Source organism: Leiobunum rupestre, chromosome 1 (assembly GCF_980474605.1).
Source record: "Leiobunum rupestre chromosome 1, qqLeiRupe1.1.hap1, whole genome shotgun sequence".
NCBI lineage: Eukaryota > Metazoa > Arthropoda > Arachnida > Opiliones > Sclerosomatidae > Leiobunum > Leiobunum rupestre.
The window spans coordinates 30,735,414-30,752,474 of NC_143384.1; the positions used below are offsets into that span (position 1 = coordinate 30,735,414).

At 38.3% G+C, this 17,061-nt stretch overlaps 1 protein-coding gene and 1 long non-coding RNA gene across 3 annotated transcripts; one reads left to right on the top strand and one right to left on the bottom strand.

Annotated features, from left to right (window-relative positions):
- Positions 1 to 12,892: 12,892 nt before the first annotated feature.
- Positions 12,893 to 15,764, bottom strand: LOC149962077 (nicotinamide N-methyltransferase-like). The gene is made up of 3 exons (XM_090164120.1): positions 15,510 to 15,764; positions 13,978 to 14,191; positions 12,893 to 13,578 (listed from the first exon to the last, which is right to left on the bottom strand). Exons 1-3 carry the CDS (start codon positions 15,652 to 15,654, stop codon positions 13,128 to 13,130), a joined length of 810 nt encoding a protein of 269 aa, XP_090020246.1. The 5' UTR covers positions 15,655 to 15,764; the 3' UTR covers positions 12,893 to 13,127.
- Positions 15,765 to 16,307: 543 nt separating this feature from the next.
- On the top strand, positions 16,308 to 17,061 carry LOC149962078 (uncharacterized). Of its 2 annotated transcripts, none has more exons than XR_016477523.1 (5): positions 16,308 to 16,347; positions 16,441 to 16,595; positions 16,653 to 16,780; positions 16,851 to 16,927; positions 16,988 to 17,061. It is a non-coding gene; the product is annotated as an uncharacterized LOC149962078 (long non-coding RNA). The 2 variants fall into 2 exon arrangements; XR_016477524.1 differs by having other exon boundaries at positions 16,855 to 16,927.

Sequence of the window (17,061 nt, forward strand, 5' to 3'; positions counted from 1 at the left end):
AAATTGACTACAAATCATACTAAAAAAATATATTTAAATCCGCGAAAGAAACGGTTCTAGGTGGCATTGCAGTGCCGACGTTTTTTTTGTAACTTAAAATGCGTTAATTTGGGAGTCGTTTTGGCTCTGTGATGCATTGAAATAATAAAGCAAGTAATCCAAAGGAAAACAATACCTTTTTGTAAATGTAGGCGTCGGTTTTAAAACTTTATTTGGCAGTAACGTCTGCTAACAGTGCGATAGCAGACCCCTGAGCCCCCTTCCCTCTCTTTTCGGGGTTTTCTCCGGCATTTAGTACATTATTTGATAGGAATTTAGGGCCCTCTGAAGCTCTGGGGCCCTCCCGCATTGCGGGGGTGCTATCTACGTCACTGCAGTCTGCTAGTGCGCTACCCCTGTGTTACTGATTTCGTCTACGTCTGAAAGAGGGCTTAGCTCAAGATTAGTAAATTTTAGGCAATAAAAGGTTGCCTCGATACACTGTGGTCAGAGCCGTGCTTAGGGGGTGCCGAGCAGGGCGGTCGCCCAGGGCCGCTAAAATTTTACTATAGGGATGTATATCCCGGAGGGCCGCTACACTCACGACGTCAGTTTCGACCATGCATTTCGCCCAGGGCCGCGAAACCTCTAAGCACGGCCCTGACTGTGGTTGCTAATAAAATATCTACCACACAAACAGTGGCAGATTTAGAGGGGGCGCAGGGGTCCACCCCCCTTAACGCGGAGTTCTTAAATGGATAATGAAGGGATAATGAGGTTTTTCTAGATCTGCCACTGCACACAAAACGAAACCACCGAAAATGGGATTTCATTTTCTAAAGATAGGTGTAAAAACGCCTACGGATGTGCGAATAACAGGGCACGCAAAGATCACGGCCAAATTCGATCAAACGCTAATGGCGCGTTATCAAATTTGACCGTCATATAGGTGTGTCCCTTTATTCGAGCATGTGCCGATAGCTTTAAATGTTCTTAGGCACTAGAGCGCCAGAAGCACACATTCACGTTTAAGCTGTACATACATGACCTAATTAATAGTAAAAGTCTGGTACTATTCAACCATAAATATTTAAATTGAAATATGGCAGTGCATAGGTTTGTGCGAAGTCCCAATAGGCCTTTTAATAAAGAAAAATTGACCTTCTGGTTTTGATGTTGCTGCTGCGTCACGGGTGACGCGTCGATAACGTTTCACCATAAGTTTATAATATTTTACATAAGTATGTCTCTTTGAGAAACATTTTACTGAGAGTTTTTCATGGAGTAACGTCATCACGGTAAAAAAACGCCCCTTGGCGAGGCGCCGTTAAAGGCTATCCCAGACAAGAGAACGAACGGACGCTTACGATCCTTAAATTGTGCGGATACATACAAAAACCACCATTTCAACACCTTTTTTCTAAGAACATAAAATGGCAGGACAATGCTCGTGCTCCCATAAAAACAACTTAACATTTGTTTAAAAAAACCTCCGGCGGTTTATTTTGAACTAGCGTTCAACATTTTAATTGGAGAATTAACCTATACTGGTATATTCTGGAATTCCCTTTGAACCTTCCTTGGAGACTGAACCTCATATGGTTCATTTTTGAACTTCTTGTGAACCTTAATTAGAGTATGAACGTTCGATGATTCATTATTGAACTATAATTGCACCTTTTTTGAACAATGATCCTCAAATGGTTCATTTTTGAACTACTATTGAACCTTTTTCGTAGAATGAACCTCCGATGATTCATTATTGAACTATAATTGCACCTTTTTTGAAGAATGACCCTTAAATGGTTTATTTTTGAACTACTATTGAACCTTTTTCGTACAATGAACCTCCGATGGTTACAATGAACCTTAATTGGCTCAATACTGAACCTTTTTAAAAATTGAACCTTTTAGAATAACAGTGTACTACTTTTTTAAGAAACAAATCCCCAAAACCTGGGTATTTAATTATAAAACTTGTTAGCTGACATAAACGTACTACTCGTGTTTCAAATTCACCGCTAAAGCAGTGTTGCCAATGTTCGAAAGTTAAAAATCCCACAGTTTCGGTGAAAAACCGCCCAAAAGCCGCAACCCCTATACATTCACGAAAACTCCTCGGAAAACAGGTACAATTTTTTTGGGACCGAATTAAATTATTTTTTTTGTTTTGTATTTTATTTATTTTTATTTTTTGGAAAAATTATTAATGTCATATTTAAAGAACTAGTTTACTTTATCCTCCTTGCTTATCCATAGGTAGCAACTCTACCATTTTATTCATTATACACTTTTGAATTGTGGAGTTTGAAATGTCAGGGTTCTGGCTTACAGTTAGTGCAATAAGACTTTCTATAAAGTCATTACCGAACTTGTTTTAATGCATCGCTTTCGTCACGAGATACCTAGGAGTTCAGTATAGGTTTGATGGTTAGATCTTTATAAACAGGGCAACTCGTCGAATTTTAATTCGTGTCTTGTTCAACTTGTTAAAATGATCCACGCGCTCTTTTAATATTTTAGCGTAAAAGGCGTGTGCATTTTTTTTATTTCAGGAAGCACGCGTGAAATCGCTCGAGCCCATTTACGCTAAAATATCAAGACGCGCCTGGAACCTTTTCACAAGTTGAATAAGACATAAATGGTGTTTATGCTAGCGTCTATTTGCTATCATAGCCAAACGTTACTTCTACGTCACGAGTGACGCGCCATTGTTACTTTATAGAAAGACCTATTGATATTATTGGCCTCAAAGCTAGATCTCAAAATGCAATATGCATTCCACAGTAAGGTGATGATAGTTTAAGCCTCTGAATGCGCTCCATCCCATTTGACCCTTGCTCCTCTTCAAATTGGACAATGAACAGCTTCGTTTTTCCCTAATCCCAAGTTGTTTCGGAGATAAGACTGTGGACGAATTCCAAGAAATGCGAAGGCCAGCCGCAACCGCAGCAGCGACCTTTCGCCTTTCTTGGAACTTAGCGCACGTCCTTGCGGCTCGCGACGCCTTGCTTCTTTATGGAGGGGGACTAAGGGTGGGTACAGTGACTTATGATAATGAAAAGTAAAATTAGGACCGTTATCGAGCCGAAGCTGCCGAACAGGTGGAAAGGGGAACTTTCTTTTTTCTCGAAAGGCAGTATCAATATTTCTTTATAAAACTTTTCGTGGGTATTTTGAACTGGCGATCGAAAATCTCCCAAAAAGTGGAAAATCCCACAAAACCCTTTGATTTGGTTAAGAAAACCCATTATCCCATTTCCAAAAAAAACACCCTAAAAATCCCACAATATGGGATTTATCCCACGATCTGGCATCACTGCGCTTAAGGTTTTTGCGTCTGATTTTAAACCCGATAAACATTCTTAAGCGTTAGGTTCTTCGGGGCCTAGGCCAAGCGCTCACTGCTCTTCGTAACGTCTACGTACTACCTTCCACAAGCCTTTGCTTCGTAACGGAGACAATGCCTTGTGGAAGGCAGGACGGATACGAAACGGAGAGCCAGTGGGCGCCTAGCCTAAAGCGCCCTAAAACTTCAGTGGCGCTTTACACGTAGTACCCCTGGAGTACGGAACAACTGCCGGTTGTCTGCTAGTTATCGCTCCCGTATATTTTTGGCAAATCAAACTCCGCGTAAAGTGTCTATTTCTTTATTATGTCTATGCTTGGATCGAGTCAGGAAGGAAGTTCCGAATAAGGGCGATATTTATAAAACAGCCAATAGGTCTTCCGCATTTTAATAATCCAGCTCACTGCCTACAGGTCAGGCTCAGGTTGCCTTTCCAGCCTTACAATCCGAATTCATTAGGAAATGGGAATTCAAATGCAGTCAGTATCTTTTATAATTTATGTAGTTTGTCTTTCCATTACGTTCTAGCTAACGCACGTAACTAAGAGTAAAATTTTTCAAGCAAATATTCAAATAAATGTCAGTCCATATGAAATTGAGTACTGTATTGTTAAACGACAGGGTAATTGAGCTAATTTTTTTCTTTAAATGGGTTAATAAATTTAATATTCAAAGCATATTTAATATATCGGGGGGATTGCGTGTTATCAAGTGTCCGTGACATTTAGTTTCCTTTTGTATGTACGCTCTTATTGTCCTACATGTAGTTTAAATGCTCCTCAATTTTTTTCTACTTTTACCTGTTTTAATTGCTCCCTGTTTACCTGACAGCCCTATAAAACCGCGTAGAAATATCGGTCAAAAACTATGGCAACATACTGTCCGGGAATAAATTCGGATCGCGTGTCCAATGCCAAGTTCTCATCACATACTTTAACCTAGGAGCAACAAACACAATGAGAACGCAGCTAGCCTTTAAACACGCTAACGAAGGGTTGTGACCGTTGTGTACGAATTTCATTCAACGAGCGTCACGAGCCTTTACGCTGAACGTTTTACGGGCGGGGGGAAGACAAGTTCCGAATTTTCCCCTTCCGACGGCAGCAGGCGCTAAAGCGTCTAGCCAATGAAAAACGTACACAAGAAAATCCACGTTGCGTTCTCCTTGTGTGGGGTGTTGTGTTTGTTGCTCCTAGCTTTAACTATTAAAAAGGATTCTTCGCCCGAGAAGCGAGATATTTTTAATTCAGATTTGCTAATTGGGATAAAAGAATGATGGCTTCGTGTTCCTTGGACAGTTCAGGCTTTTTCAAGTCTGCTTTTATTTTTTTCTCCGTGTAATTCGATGTCAGATTTCATAGAGAAATACTTTGCCTTGCTAATCGTCCAAAATCGCCTAGGGGAGGGCATTACTACTTTTCAAATGAGTGTTTATTACAGGGTTTAAAAGCGTAGCAAATCGTAGTCATAGCAATGCTAGTTTTGACTTCATAGCATTTCAAAGCATAGTAAACGCTTTTTTGAAATTAATTTTGCTATACTTTGCTATAGCAAGTTCAGTTCTTAAATGGTATTCGCTATGCTTTGCTATAGCGTTTTTCGTTTGAAACCTGAGCCCACTATACTATGCTATAGCAAATGACGATAAACATATCTGTTTGCAATAGCATTTGGTTTTCAAAAATTAGTTTACTATACTGTGCAGTAGCATTATATGTATAAAACTTCGTTTACTATGCTATGCTATAGCATTTTGTATTCAAAAACTACGTTTGCTATAGTATTTTGGGTTCAAAAACCCAGTTTGCTATACTGTGCTTTAGCATTTCACGCACGAAAATCCGTTTTCCATGCTTTGCTATAACATTTTACTTCGATATAACTGATTTTATGCTAAACTATAGAATTCATTCCTTGTTTGCTAATATACTATGTACAATTTTAGACGACATTCCTATATTTATATACCATTATCAAACTACTCCAAATAAATGATCTGTAAACGCAATGAAGCCATTCTAGGGGTCTCTTCTATATAAAATTGTCAGTGGTGGATTAAGAACTACCTGGGCTCCTAAGCTTAGGCTTTATTAGGCGCCCAAAATAATTTTTCGAGTTCAGCTTCGTCTTTGGTTCACCTTTTTTTTAAGATTCGGGTCCCAAAGTTTATTCAGCCTATTGCTTATTCCGCCACTGAAATCTGATGTTTAATGTGATTCAATTTTGAAAAACAAAACTTTTATATTATATGTAATACAGATGATATAAAAATGTATCACATTGGTAATACCGCTGAACCGATAAATATGAACGATATGTCAGTGGAAAGTCATTAAACACTCTGGTTGGTGATACGCTGTCCTTGATTTCATAGCAACTGCTGATAAAATAAATATACACGTCAATAATTAGGATATTTAAATGTTACTGGGTCGCGATACCCGCTCGTTACACTTTTCTTATTATTTTGAACTTTGGCTATTTCTCTAAGCTTTTACAACACAGAAATGTTTGAGTTGCGCAACCGATACAAAAATATAATAATTGTAATTTTTGTTAGTTTCTACTATGATTGAGGGGGTCTAATGTGTAATGGTAATATCGATATTTAGTAAAATGTTATAAACATATAATACAATAATATTATTTCAAGATTAAACGCAACGAGTATTTCCACTTCGTTAATACGAGCGCTGTCCACAACCACGTTTGGAATTTAGTTTCCCGCATTTAGCTGCGGAAATTGGGCTTCAGCAACGAAGTTAGCAAAATAACTTATCGCTTTTAAATTTCACTATCAATTTGAAAGAAAACTGCAGTATTATACTCGGCGAATGCAGTAATTTTTCCCGTTACGTTTCTATAACTTTACCTAATAGGTGAACGTATATTTAAATTTCACATTCCCTGAAAGTAGGAAAATTTGAAAAACAAGGAGAAAAGATGAGCGAATTGACATCAAGACACGCATCCCCTCAATGTAGTAGACGAACAGTAGCTAGAATCTCTACTCGAAATCAATGTAACCTGAACCAAGAAAAGGGGTCGCCCTTTAACATTCATCTGCGTCCGGGAATTTTTTTCACTTATCAATAGATGGAGGTAGTGTTCTGTCGTTACTTTAACATCGATACTTCAAAATGTTAATACCAGAAGTCAACACCCTTGGGGGGGGGGGGGTATCGGAGCTGCGTAAAAGCGGAGTTACACCGTGGAACTAAATACCTATGGCGGACGAAGACAGTTTTTTTACGCATTGTAACCTTGCGTGCGACGTTCTAGTCGTTGCGTACACTTTTCGCGAGCAACGTCTTGTTTTCGAGGCGTGAAATTAACAAGTTGGCCTAAAGTTAATCTGGATAGAAAGTACGTTTATACTCTAAAAAATGTAAAAACCACACTATCGCTCTTCGAACTATATTCACGCCTCGAAAACAAGCTGGCCTGTTAGCATTAATGTTTCATGCGCTACCATAGGGACTTCCATTCTATGTGAGTGTGTTCCTCTATGTTTCTGTCGATCAAAAGATCGCGGGTTTAAATCCCGCCCCGGACCAGGTAGAATATTTTCAAAGTGTGTTTTTGTGATAAAAACATTATCATGATTATAATTTTATATGTTTTATTATGTTTAAAAGTTTTATTTTTCCAGAATTACACATTTTCTTTTATGTATTCAAAACACGCAACGAGAGATGTCGCCACCTGCCGAAGGCATTGCTTTTAGGCTTCGTTATTTTTGCAATCCTATCTTGAAAGCTGATTTTATATTTTATGACGAAACTCTGTTGTTCGCGATTTTCTTTCTTTCTTTCTTTTTTTTTAATAATAATCAGCTAGGCTAATACCCAAGGCACCACCTTAGGCCTAAGTCATCATGCGACTTTTGAAGCCCTTAATTAAGGTGGCCGGGTTACAATGCGTAGGAGGGTGGTGGCAAGCCCTGCATGCCACGAGATCGAGCCAACAGCTCCCTACACTAACTATTACCGTTAACCTAAACAAGTTACATGGCGGGTATTGCAAGTTTCATACTTCCCCCCAAAAGTGGTTATTATAGACTTCTGGTAATACCCTTACATAAATCCAGGATTGCGTTTGTTTTTTTGGTAATTATTAGACATTTTAGATAATCAAATAAATTTCTATATTCGCTGGATTACAAAAACAAACATTTTAAGTTGATTACGTAATCTAGTATTTCTGTGTTTGTAGAATACACGCGTTCTAACACAGCTAGTCAGCCGTTTAGGCTAGTTAGTTGCAGGTTTTTGAGGTTTCAATTGGAAAAATGGCATCGAAACGGGGGCCAGATAATCCAGTGTGGGCTCATTACGTCATCGATTCTAAAACTAATAAGGCAACGTGTAACTTATGCGAGTCAAAGTACCACTCGAAACGGTCCAATAACTTGAAACAACATCTTCAGAAAGCTCACAACATCTCCAACTCCAGTCTCGCCACGAACAGCCCACCAATAATTTCCTTAGCAAGTAAAAATAATTCCAAACAAAAACGATCAAAGAAGAAATTAAAAGTTGAAATGGACAAAGCTACATTGATAAGAGCATGTATTGGATTGGTCACTGAAAATCATTTCCCTATAAGTTTGATGATCGAACCAAATTTTCGAGCGCTTACAGATCCCTATTGTGACTCTTTATCGGATAATGATTCAAGTACTAAATTTCGAATTAATTCTCCATTAAAGAGACTGCGGCAAAAATTCGGAAAAGTATTTCAAGTGAAGTAAAACGTCGTTTAATATCCTTGAAAATAGACTCGGCGTCTCGATTATCCCGTAGTGTCTTCGGTGTTAGCGTTCAGTTCATGGATAATGGTAAAGTGTCATCGCGCATGCTATCTATGGTCGAGCTAAAGGGTGAGGGATCCAGTACTTCCGTTAAATTAGCTGATCAGATTATTGAGACTCTAAATATCTACGAAATTAACTTGGATCAAGTAATATCTATCACCTCGGATAATGGAGCAAACATGTTAAAGACGTCAAAATTATTATCTATGGGACTTGTGAGCGCTTTCCGGGAGAGGAAAATAACGACGAGTACTTGCGAAATATTCAAGAATTCGTCGAGAGTTGTCCTGGAACGAATTTGAAATTAGGACTGCTTCAACCTTGTCGCTGTGCCGCCCACACAGCCCAGTTGTGCGCGTGTGATGTAACTAAAGTAAAAGAAGTTAAATCATTATTATTTCAAAGTCGCAATATTGTGAAGTTTTTGCGTTCTAACTCCAGTGGCTATAAACCACTCTTTGAAGCCAATTCCCTTCGTTTGCCAACATTAGATTGCGCCACTAGATGGGGTTCAACATATTTGATGATGTCAGATTTATGTCAAGCCAAAATAATTTTGAGTGGCTTACACTCTATTACCACAAAATCAAGCGCTGAAGATTTCGAGAGTTACTGTTCTGTTTTTAAGCCCCTGCAAGACATAATTTTGAAATTTCAAGAAAAACAGTTAAATTATGGAGACTTCTACGCTGCGTGGTTAAAATGCAAGTTGCTAGTGAAAAGAATTGTGGATGATCGACTACAATGTACCAGTGTTAATCAAGATTTTGACTGGGTTTTTCTAATCGGTTCGTCCCTCCTCGATTCGTTTGATAAACGTGAACCAACTCTCTTGAGCAACGATGGTTTTTACGCGTGCCTATATTTGGATCCCAGATTTCAGTCTTCTCTAAAGCCAACTCAAAGACAAATCGCGAAGGAATACTTAAAACAGTTATGGAAACAAATTCGGAAAATGAACCCAGACGAAATCGAACCGCACTCAGCAACACCTAGTATTTCAGATCCACGAAACAATGAAACTACGGACGACGACATTTTAGACATTTACTTGTCTAAATTTCGATCAACGAACAAAAGGAGAAAATTTGATGTTATCAAATCGATAACTTAAAACTAGAAAGTGTAAGTAGTAAAAGCGATGTTATCAAATACTGGCAAGATCGTAAAGAAACTCACCCGGAAATATTCACACTATTGGAAATTGTTTTTGCAATACCACCTACGCGAGTCACTGTAGAAAGGGCTTTTTCCGCTCTCAAGCTAGTTTTGTCAGACTTAAGAAGACGACTTAAAGCGGATTTACTAGAAGACATACTTCTAGTAAAATTAAACAGCGGTTTTATAGACGAAGCTATTGCAGTACTATTTCAAGAGAGGTCTGAAGATTCAGATGAAATATAAACAAATTAAGTGTTTAAAATATATCATTTTATTAATTTTTTTTGATTTTGGTGAAGAAAATAAATTTCCAAATGTGATATATAACATTGTTTTTGTTATTTCTGTTATTCAACTTTGAGATAACTATCTTATAAGACTAACCAGTAGCGATAGGAGCGTGCCGACCTTTGGTCAGGTGAGGTCCACTTATTTGTTTTACACCCTAAATCATCGCACCCCCTATAATAACAATATTCAAACCTGATAACAAGGGCTCGTTAGTTACATTCTCAACGTGTTAGTATAAATTTAAATATGTTTAATGTTTAATTTTTATTATTCAATGAGTTATTAAAGTGGAGTGGAGGGCAAAGTCGACCTATTTTCCTATAATATCATAGTTTTCCATTTTTATTATGATTTTCAATTTCTACTTTATTTACCGCCGAAAAGTGAAAAAATATATATAATAATTTCAAGGAAAAGTCCCTAACAAGAAAATGGTTTATGATTGTATATTAGGTCCGAGTAACAACGCGAGTGAACTTAAAGTTTTGCTGGGCTGTTGACGTCCCATTCTGTGGTTACCTACTTGTCGAAATAAATATGATTATTATTTTTATTATTATTCCATAGTATTCTGAGTTAATCACATAAAACCAAAAATGCTTAAAGGTTCGAAGAATGTGCGGTAAAAGCGTTAACCTATGGTAATGGTATCGCACTTGCATACATGTACTTCGTATCGACCGTTTATCTGCTATTAAATTACACCACGTAATTATAGATGGCGCTTCGCTACAGATAATGAGTTGCATTGAAATATCTGTCACCCCATATTAGTGGGGTGGGGGGGGGGGGATTTGTATACTGCTATGAAAGGAAGATAGTTACCTCTCTTACGTCATGAAGACGTCTGTTCCGTCGTTTCCCTCTAAGCTTAAGAGAATGGTGATAAAACTACGAACGAGAAAACGCTATGAGGTAGGGGGCAGGGGCGTCTTAATGGTTTTGGGGGCTTCGGACCAAAACTAAGCGTAGGCCCTTTTAAGGGCGCGATTCGAGAGACAAATTTTGGGTGGGACCATACTTTAGACAAAAGTGGAGGGAAGGGAAGGAAATTTAGGTAAGAACATACAAAACGCAAATTTTTAGATACACTGTAAATGAAAACATTGAAAAAAGTGCATTAATTCACCTTTTCCCGGAAAAAAAAGGTGTCCATCTGGATCAGAGGTTGCTTTAAGTTTAAGAATGAGGGTGAAATAAATAAATATAGCTTATTTACTGGTCAAAACAAAGTCATCCGGCCTTTTTAAGGTTCTCGGATATCATCGGACCTAGGACCTGAACATATTTTGGCATTTTTACGGCAATGGTCATCATCCGCCCAACATACGGACCACTGAGACCAGAGCGTTCCCCTTACGGGCCATGGACAACACCGAATCCTGAACATCATAGGGCCCCTATTCGAGCCCGGTGCATCATAGGGTGCTAAATAAGATGCATCTTTAAGGGGCCAATTTGGCTCAATATATTTACAGTGTGGTTATCTATGTTTAAATACACTTCAATATTGGGAATTACGATTTTTTCGATGCATTTTTTAATCATCATAAATATATTTACTAAAGGAAATTTAATTGTTACGGAAAACAATGTTAAATCTCGTTACTGTTGTCTATAAATCAAAATTTTTGGCATACGCCCCCAATGCCCATGCCTTAAGACGGCACTGGCCGCTATTTCTTTCTAATGCTAGGTAACCAGTTGTAAGAAGTCTAGGTCATGGGACAGCAACATTACGTAAACTCGGTCTCTTCTGACTGAAAGATCAAAAATGGGGAAGGAGTCGATGGGAAAGTACTCAGCCGCGGACCCCGGCCGTAGCAGTCCCCTATTAAGCCTGTTGGAGGGAACTATTTAACCCCCGCTCCGGAGATTTTGCCCCCTCCCTCTGCACGGCCCTGGCAACCGTTAATGGTCGTCTGCGTGACAACGCCTTTCAAAATCAAAATTTAAATGCCAAAGCTCCACGTTTCTAATAGCAATTGATAGCAAAGTTCAGCATTATAAAGCACTCAATTCTAAATAGCATAGTGAAATTAACATAGAGGGCGTTCAATTTTCTACGAGTGAAGCATAGTTTAGTATTTCTAACCTACTAGTTTTAAGAGCCTAGCACAGAATAGCACTTCAGTTTTTTATTTCTTTAACGGTATAGCTCAGTTTAGCATACTCAAAATTAATAGCAAAGCGCAGTTTAGCATATTCCGTATGCCCTTTTTTGTAGCAAAGCGCAGTTTAGTCTTTTACTGTAATTTTTCTTTTACAGCATAGCATAGCAAAGCATTTTGAATGTTTTACTTTTTACAAGCATAGTATAGTTAAGCATTATATTTCTAACAGCATAGAACAGTTGAGCATTTTAGTCTAAACCTTTGTCATAGCAAAAGCAAAGTATAAGCATAGCATTTAAAATTAGCATAGCAATTGAAACCCTACTTTATTAAGGCCAAGACACTATTTAAAAAAAAAGTAAATCAGGATTTTAATAGGCGCTAGCATAAATTCTTCATGTCTTGTTCAACTTGTTAAAATGTTCCACGCGCTCTTTAATATTTTAACAAGTTGAATAAGACATAAATAGAGTTTATTTAAAATTATCTGTTGATTTTTTTTTAAATTTTAAATATTTCATCTCAAAAATATTTCATAAAAAATAAGAATAGAAAATTAAAAATTAAATTTTTTGAAACCTAGAAATGAAAAGTTGTCGAAACTTCTGGTAATTTTGGATGGGACCTTTAAATATTAAGTGCCACCCCGCCTAAGCTCACGGACTGAAGTTTTGCGAAAGATGCTAAAAATGGCCAATTTCGAAAAAATTCGTTTGATAGAAATAGTTTCGTTGCCAACACCAAATTTGACAGAGGCCTTTCTATACGTAAGAAGGTGCTTATTTGAAATTGTCGTTGAATTTGGATGTGGCATATTTCGGTAAGTAAATGATAAGTGCCACCCCTCTATCCAGCTTGTACAACGCAGTTTACCGAAAAACGCGAAAAATGGTCAATTCCAAAAAATTAGTTTTTATTAAAATAATTTGGTCGCCAACACCAAATTTAAAAGGGACCTTTCTATGTGCAAGGAGGTGCTTATTTGAAATTTTTATTGAATTCTGAGATGGACCCCTTTGTAAAAACGATGTTTTGCGCTCCCCCCACCCTCCCCCCACCCCAAACAGCTCTTATATCCAAACCTAGAGCCCATAGAGTAAATTGGAAGACAAATTCGGAATCTGTAGGTCTTTTTAGCTAAGAGTACCAATTTTCATATTTTGAAGAGCTTTACGAATCATGTTACTGAAAACAATTTTATTAAGTAACGAAACTCTAGCCAAAATGTATGAAATTTCAAAAAATCATAACTTTTCAAATTTTTGAAAATAGCCCACTAAACTCCAGGAGGCTTCATATTTAGGATAAATAAACCAGGGAAAAAAATTTAGGTGAAATCCGTCACTATCGAGCAACAACGCTTGACGATATCACGTGGAATGACCCAGACTTGTCATATAAGGTACAATCTGACTATTTAGATCTTTTGAGCCAAAGTGAAGTAACAGTTCTTCAAATTGGTCAGTTTTCTTTCGTTCGACGTGAAGTAGGCCTCCACTTGGCCAGTATGGTCGTAGCTGTTCTCCAGAACCCGGAAACCAGCTTCAATGAGAGCGTCGCTCACCAAACTGATGTCGTGAATCAAATTCGGGAAGCTGTGCTGACCAACGTTGTAGTAATCTCCGTTGGAGTAACCTCTGATGATCAGATACCCTCCGGGTCGCAGGACCGTGTTGATGCCCTTGACCCCGATGACGTAATCGTCGTAGGTCAGACAAGCGCATTCCAAGCAGCCGAAGCTGCACGCCACGTCGAAAGCCTCCTCAAGTTCGTCCACGGGTGGCGACTTCTTCAGATCAATGTGAATGACATCTTTGACTTTAGATTTTATCCGTTTTTCAATTTTTCTGATACCTTCATCCGTATCTCTGTTTAAAATATTTCCTTTTAATAGTATTAGAATAAGCACGTTTCGGAAAATGGACCCCAGATTTTTTTATTTTAATTGGATTTTTTAATTCCCAAAATATCGTTAACATTGGATATTTCCCAAATTTCTCGAAAATACTAGATATAGCGGTTATTTCCCAAATTTCTCGAAAATACTAGATATAGCGGTTATTTCCCAAATTTCTCGAAAATACTAGATATAGCGGATATTTCCCAAATTTTTCGAAAATACTAGATACTTGCAATATTATAAAAAAAATCCGATATTTTCAACATCTCGATTCCCAGCAACAAATATTTTTGTTTCTCGCTACTTGTACTACCGATTTCTGAAGTGGCTAACCCCTCAACCTTCATAGAAAAGCGTTTCGTCTTACTGGAAGCCTTCTTTCTCGGCGCAATACTTGAACATTGCGTGACGTTGTGGCATGGGTCCTTCGTGTTGCAACCATTCCTTGACTGCCTTTTTGTTCACGTCACTGAAGTCGCTGAAGACGATGGTCTCGCATACCTTACTGACTGGAGCCATCCGATAGACAACTGGCCCGCAACCCACTTCCAGACATCGCTTCAAAGGGCCCTTCAGTTGGCCTACGTGTTCGCGATTAGTTCATTACGCCACATTTCAAGTAATAGACGGGTTAAACCCGCCCCTCGAAAACGTGTGCGCAGGGGCGTACCTTGGGGGGGGGGGACTGGGGGAGGCTCCCCCCCCAAAGCTTTGTAGAGTTGGCAAATCGAGGTGGACTTGGCAAAATGAAAATTATGAAATATGTTTGTTAATGAAAAAACTACTAAATCGATTGTAAACGACGTTACAACAAGTCATTTAGAATTTCCCAGCAATTTACTTCCCTAAAGTCATTAACTATGTTTGAGATTTCTATGTAGTTGCTTCTCCTTATGTATAACACGACCTGATTTCTATGCTAGACAGCTAGTGTGTCGCAACTATAGTTTAGCCTGGTGGTAAAAGCTTTTTAAATAGTCATTTTTCCTACAGCACCTTATAAAATTCAAAGGCAGATAGACGCGTGATAGAGAATATCGGTTGTTCGTTATTATTTCAGTGTTCATTTTCTACGTTAAATTTGGCAATCTACATAAAATTTATAAAAATACCTAGTTTTAATTTCTATAGGAGATGTTACAGTTTTTTTAATTAGGGTAAATTAGGTAAGTCGTGAATATTAAAGTGATATTCTTTAGGAAACTGAAAATTTTACAAGCCAATATTCCTAAAGTTGCGTTGGGTAAAGATAACGTGTGTTACAGTGTCGGATGTATCTCGCTTTATATATAAAGAGAGTACGCAAATGCTTCACTCACTATAACTAGACGCCGAGCCGATTTCGCCATTGAATTGGGAATAGTACCGCTAGAATTACATAGGCGCGTTCGGTAGTCGTGGTTTCGCGAAACAAATTCGGAAATTTCGGGTCGGCGCATAGCCGTCAACTCTATCATTATACGGGTGGCGCCATCTATAACTTTCAAAGTACATTAGTACTATTAATTCAATTGTATAGTATATAGTTCCCGCCGCTAACAGCGGATGGCGCCACCGTTTATAATTTTAATAAAACATTTAAATTGAAATCTACCGTAACAATCCAAATTAGATGACTTAACAAACTTTGTTTTTTACTTGGCAAAATTCACCTACCTCCCCCCCCCCAAACGTACCGCTTCGGTACGCCCCTGCGTGTGCGGATTATATTGTACGCAATAAATCTACATCTACACTCCTAGTTTTCGAAGAGTGGCTACATCTACAATCCTACAAGTTTTCGAAGAGTGCATGGCTACATCTACACTCCTACAAGTTTTCGAAGAGTGCATGGCTACATCTACACTCCTACAAGTTTTCGAAGAGTGGTATAACCGATCTAACGCATCCGTAGCTTACCCGATTCGAAGATTTCGTACAGTTTATCAGCGGCAGTCTTCAAGTTGGGATGCACTTTATTATAGTATGACTCCAAGTAGCTCAAGACGTCGAATTCTTCGTTGTATAGTTTTCGGATTCTGTCGTATCTCGATGCGTCTGCCATTTCTGTCACTAGCCTTCGAACGTTGTTAACGTTATGATAATAACCTTTTATAGATATGGCCCTGGGTTAGTGCTTGGAATTGGTAGAAATTTTGTTAATTTGATAAGCCGTTTTTTATCTGAAAAATAAAGATACTAGCGGGGGTATTCCGCAGACTTTCCTAGGAAAGTTGTGACACACCTTCTTTCTTTCAACTTTCTTCTTGAGATTTCATTGGGCGCGAAATCACATGTCGCATTACATCCACAAATTCGACCCCTTCGCTCCGATTGGTTGTCGTTACGTCATAGAATGACACCACGTGAGTGTGAGGCTATAATCGCCATCTATGCGACCCTAAAGGACCCAGTTCAGTTCAGTTCAGCAGCCAGATTCAGCTGGCCCGTTGTTAAGAGTTCTCATAGGCTGAAGTGGCCGTGACGTATGCCTATTGTAATTGGCTCCAGAAAATTTAAGCGGGAAATATCCCCCCCCCCCCGGGAATTTGAGGTTATCTCTGACTCTGACGCAATTCCGGGGGAAAAGCACTTTTAGCTTGGAGGCGCCTTCTGTCTTCGAGAGTGAAAACTAACATCATGAAAATCGAACGGAAGTTAGTTTGTCAAAAGGTCACGGGCAACCGGAAAGAGTGCTAAAGGTCACTTTAAATTTCAAAATGGCGTGTGGTGAAGCTGCGGAAAATGTCTCCCGAACGTGAGTGCTAGCGTCGTGGATTAATTTGTAAAAATGTCGAGAAAAATTATATTTAAACCGTAAGTTACACGTTCTGGACGTTGAAGAAATTAGGTATGGAGTGCACATTTTTACGAAGAAGGTATATTTGAAGGTTTCGGTTACTGGAAGTCATGCAGTAGTGACTGTAGTGTAGGCTTGTAACCCTTACCTTATTTTAAACAAATTAAGATCCTTTTTTGCAAACCGAAAAGGTTTCATCTGCAAAAGTAAGAGAAGTACACTTGTTATAAGGTTTAATTCTTAGACTAATTAAGTACTTTTAGATCTCGTTCATGACAATGTACTATGATATGATTCCAAAAATGTGTGCTTTTGTCTCTACATAATCCTAAAGCGCAAACAAAATGACAGTATGGATAAGAATGGAAATTACTCAATACACGAGAAATTGGTATGAACATTTTCATGTTGAAAAGTATTTTTATTTTAACATTTGTAATAATGGTACCAAAATGTAAAAGGTAGCTTGATGGTTTGGGTTTCATACAATGGCCTAGTCTCATTTTCTATGGAAGAGGAAGACTTTTTAGAAGTGATGGTAATGTAGCTCATCTTCTTATATTAATTATGACACATTTTCAGACTTTTTTTCTTGCAGAGTTACAAACTGTCAGTCCATAATTAACACTATTGACTTTGTGCGTGTCAATATCAAATCCTCCGCAGTAAATA

What these genes read in the sequence shown, in the direction of transcription:
- LOC149962077 (XM_090164120.1), bottom strand. Translation starts at nt 15,654, where the DNA reads ATGGCAGACGCATCGAGATACGACAGAATCCGAAAACTATACAACGAA. An exon ending in GTACGAAATCTTCGAATCGG is followed by an intron (nt 14,192 to 15,509) that starts GTAAGCTACGGA and finishes GCGAACACGTAG; the next exon opens with GCCAACTGAAGGGCCCTTTG. An exon ending in GCCGAGAAAGAAGGCTTCCA is followed by an intron (nt 13,579 to 13,977) that starts GTAAGACGAAAC and finishes TATTTTAAACAG; the next exon opens with AGATACGGATGAAGGTATCA.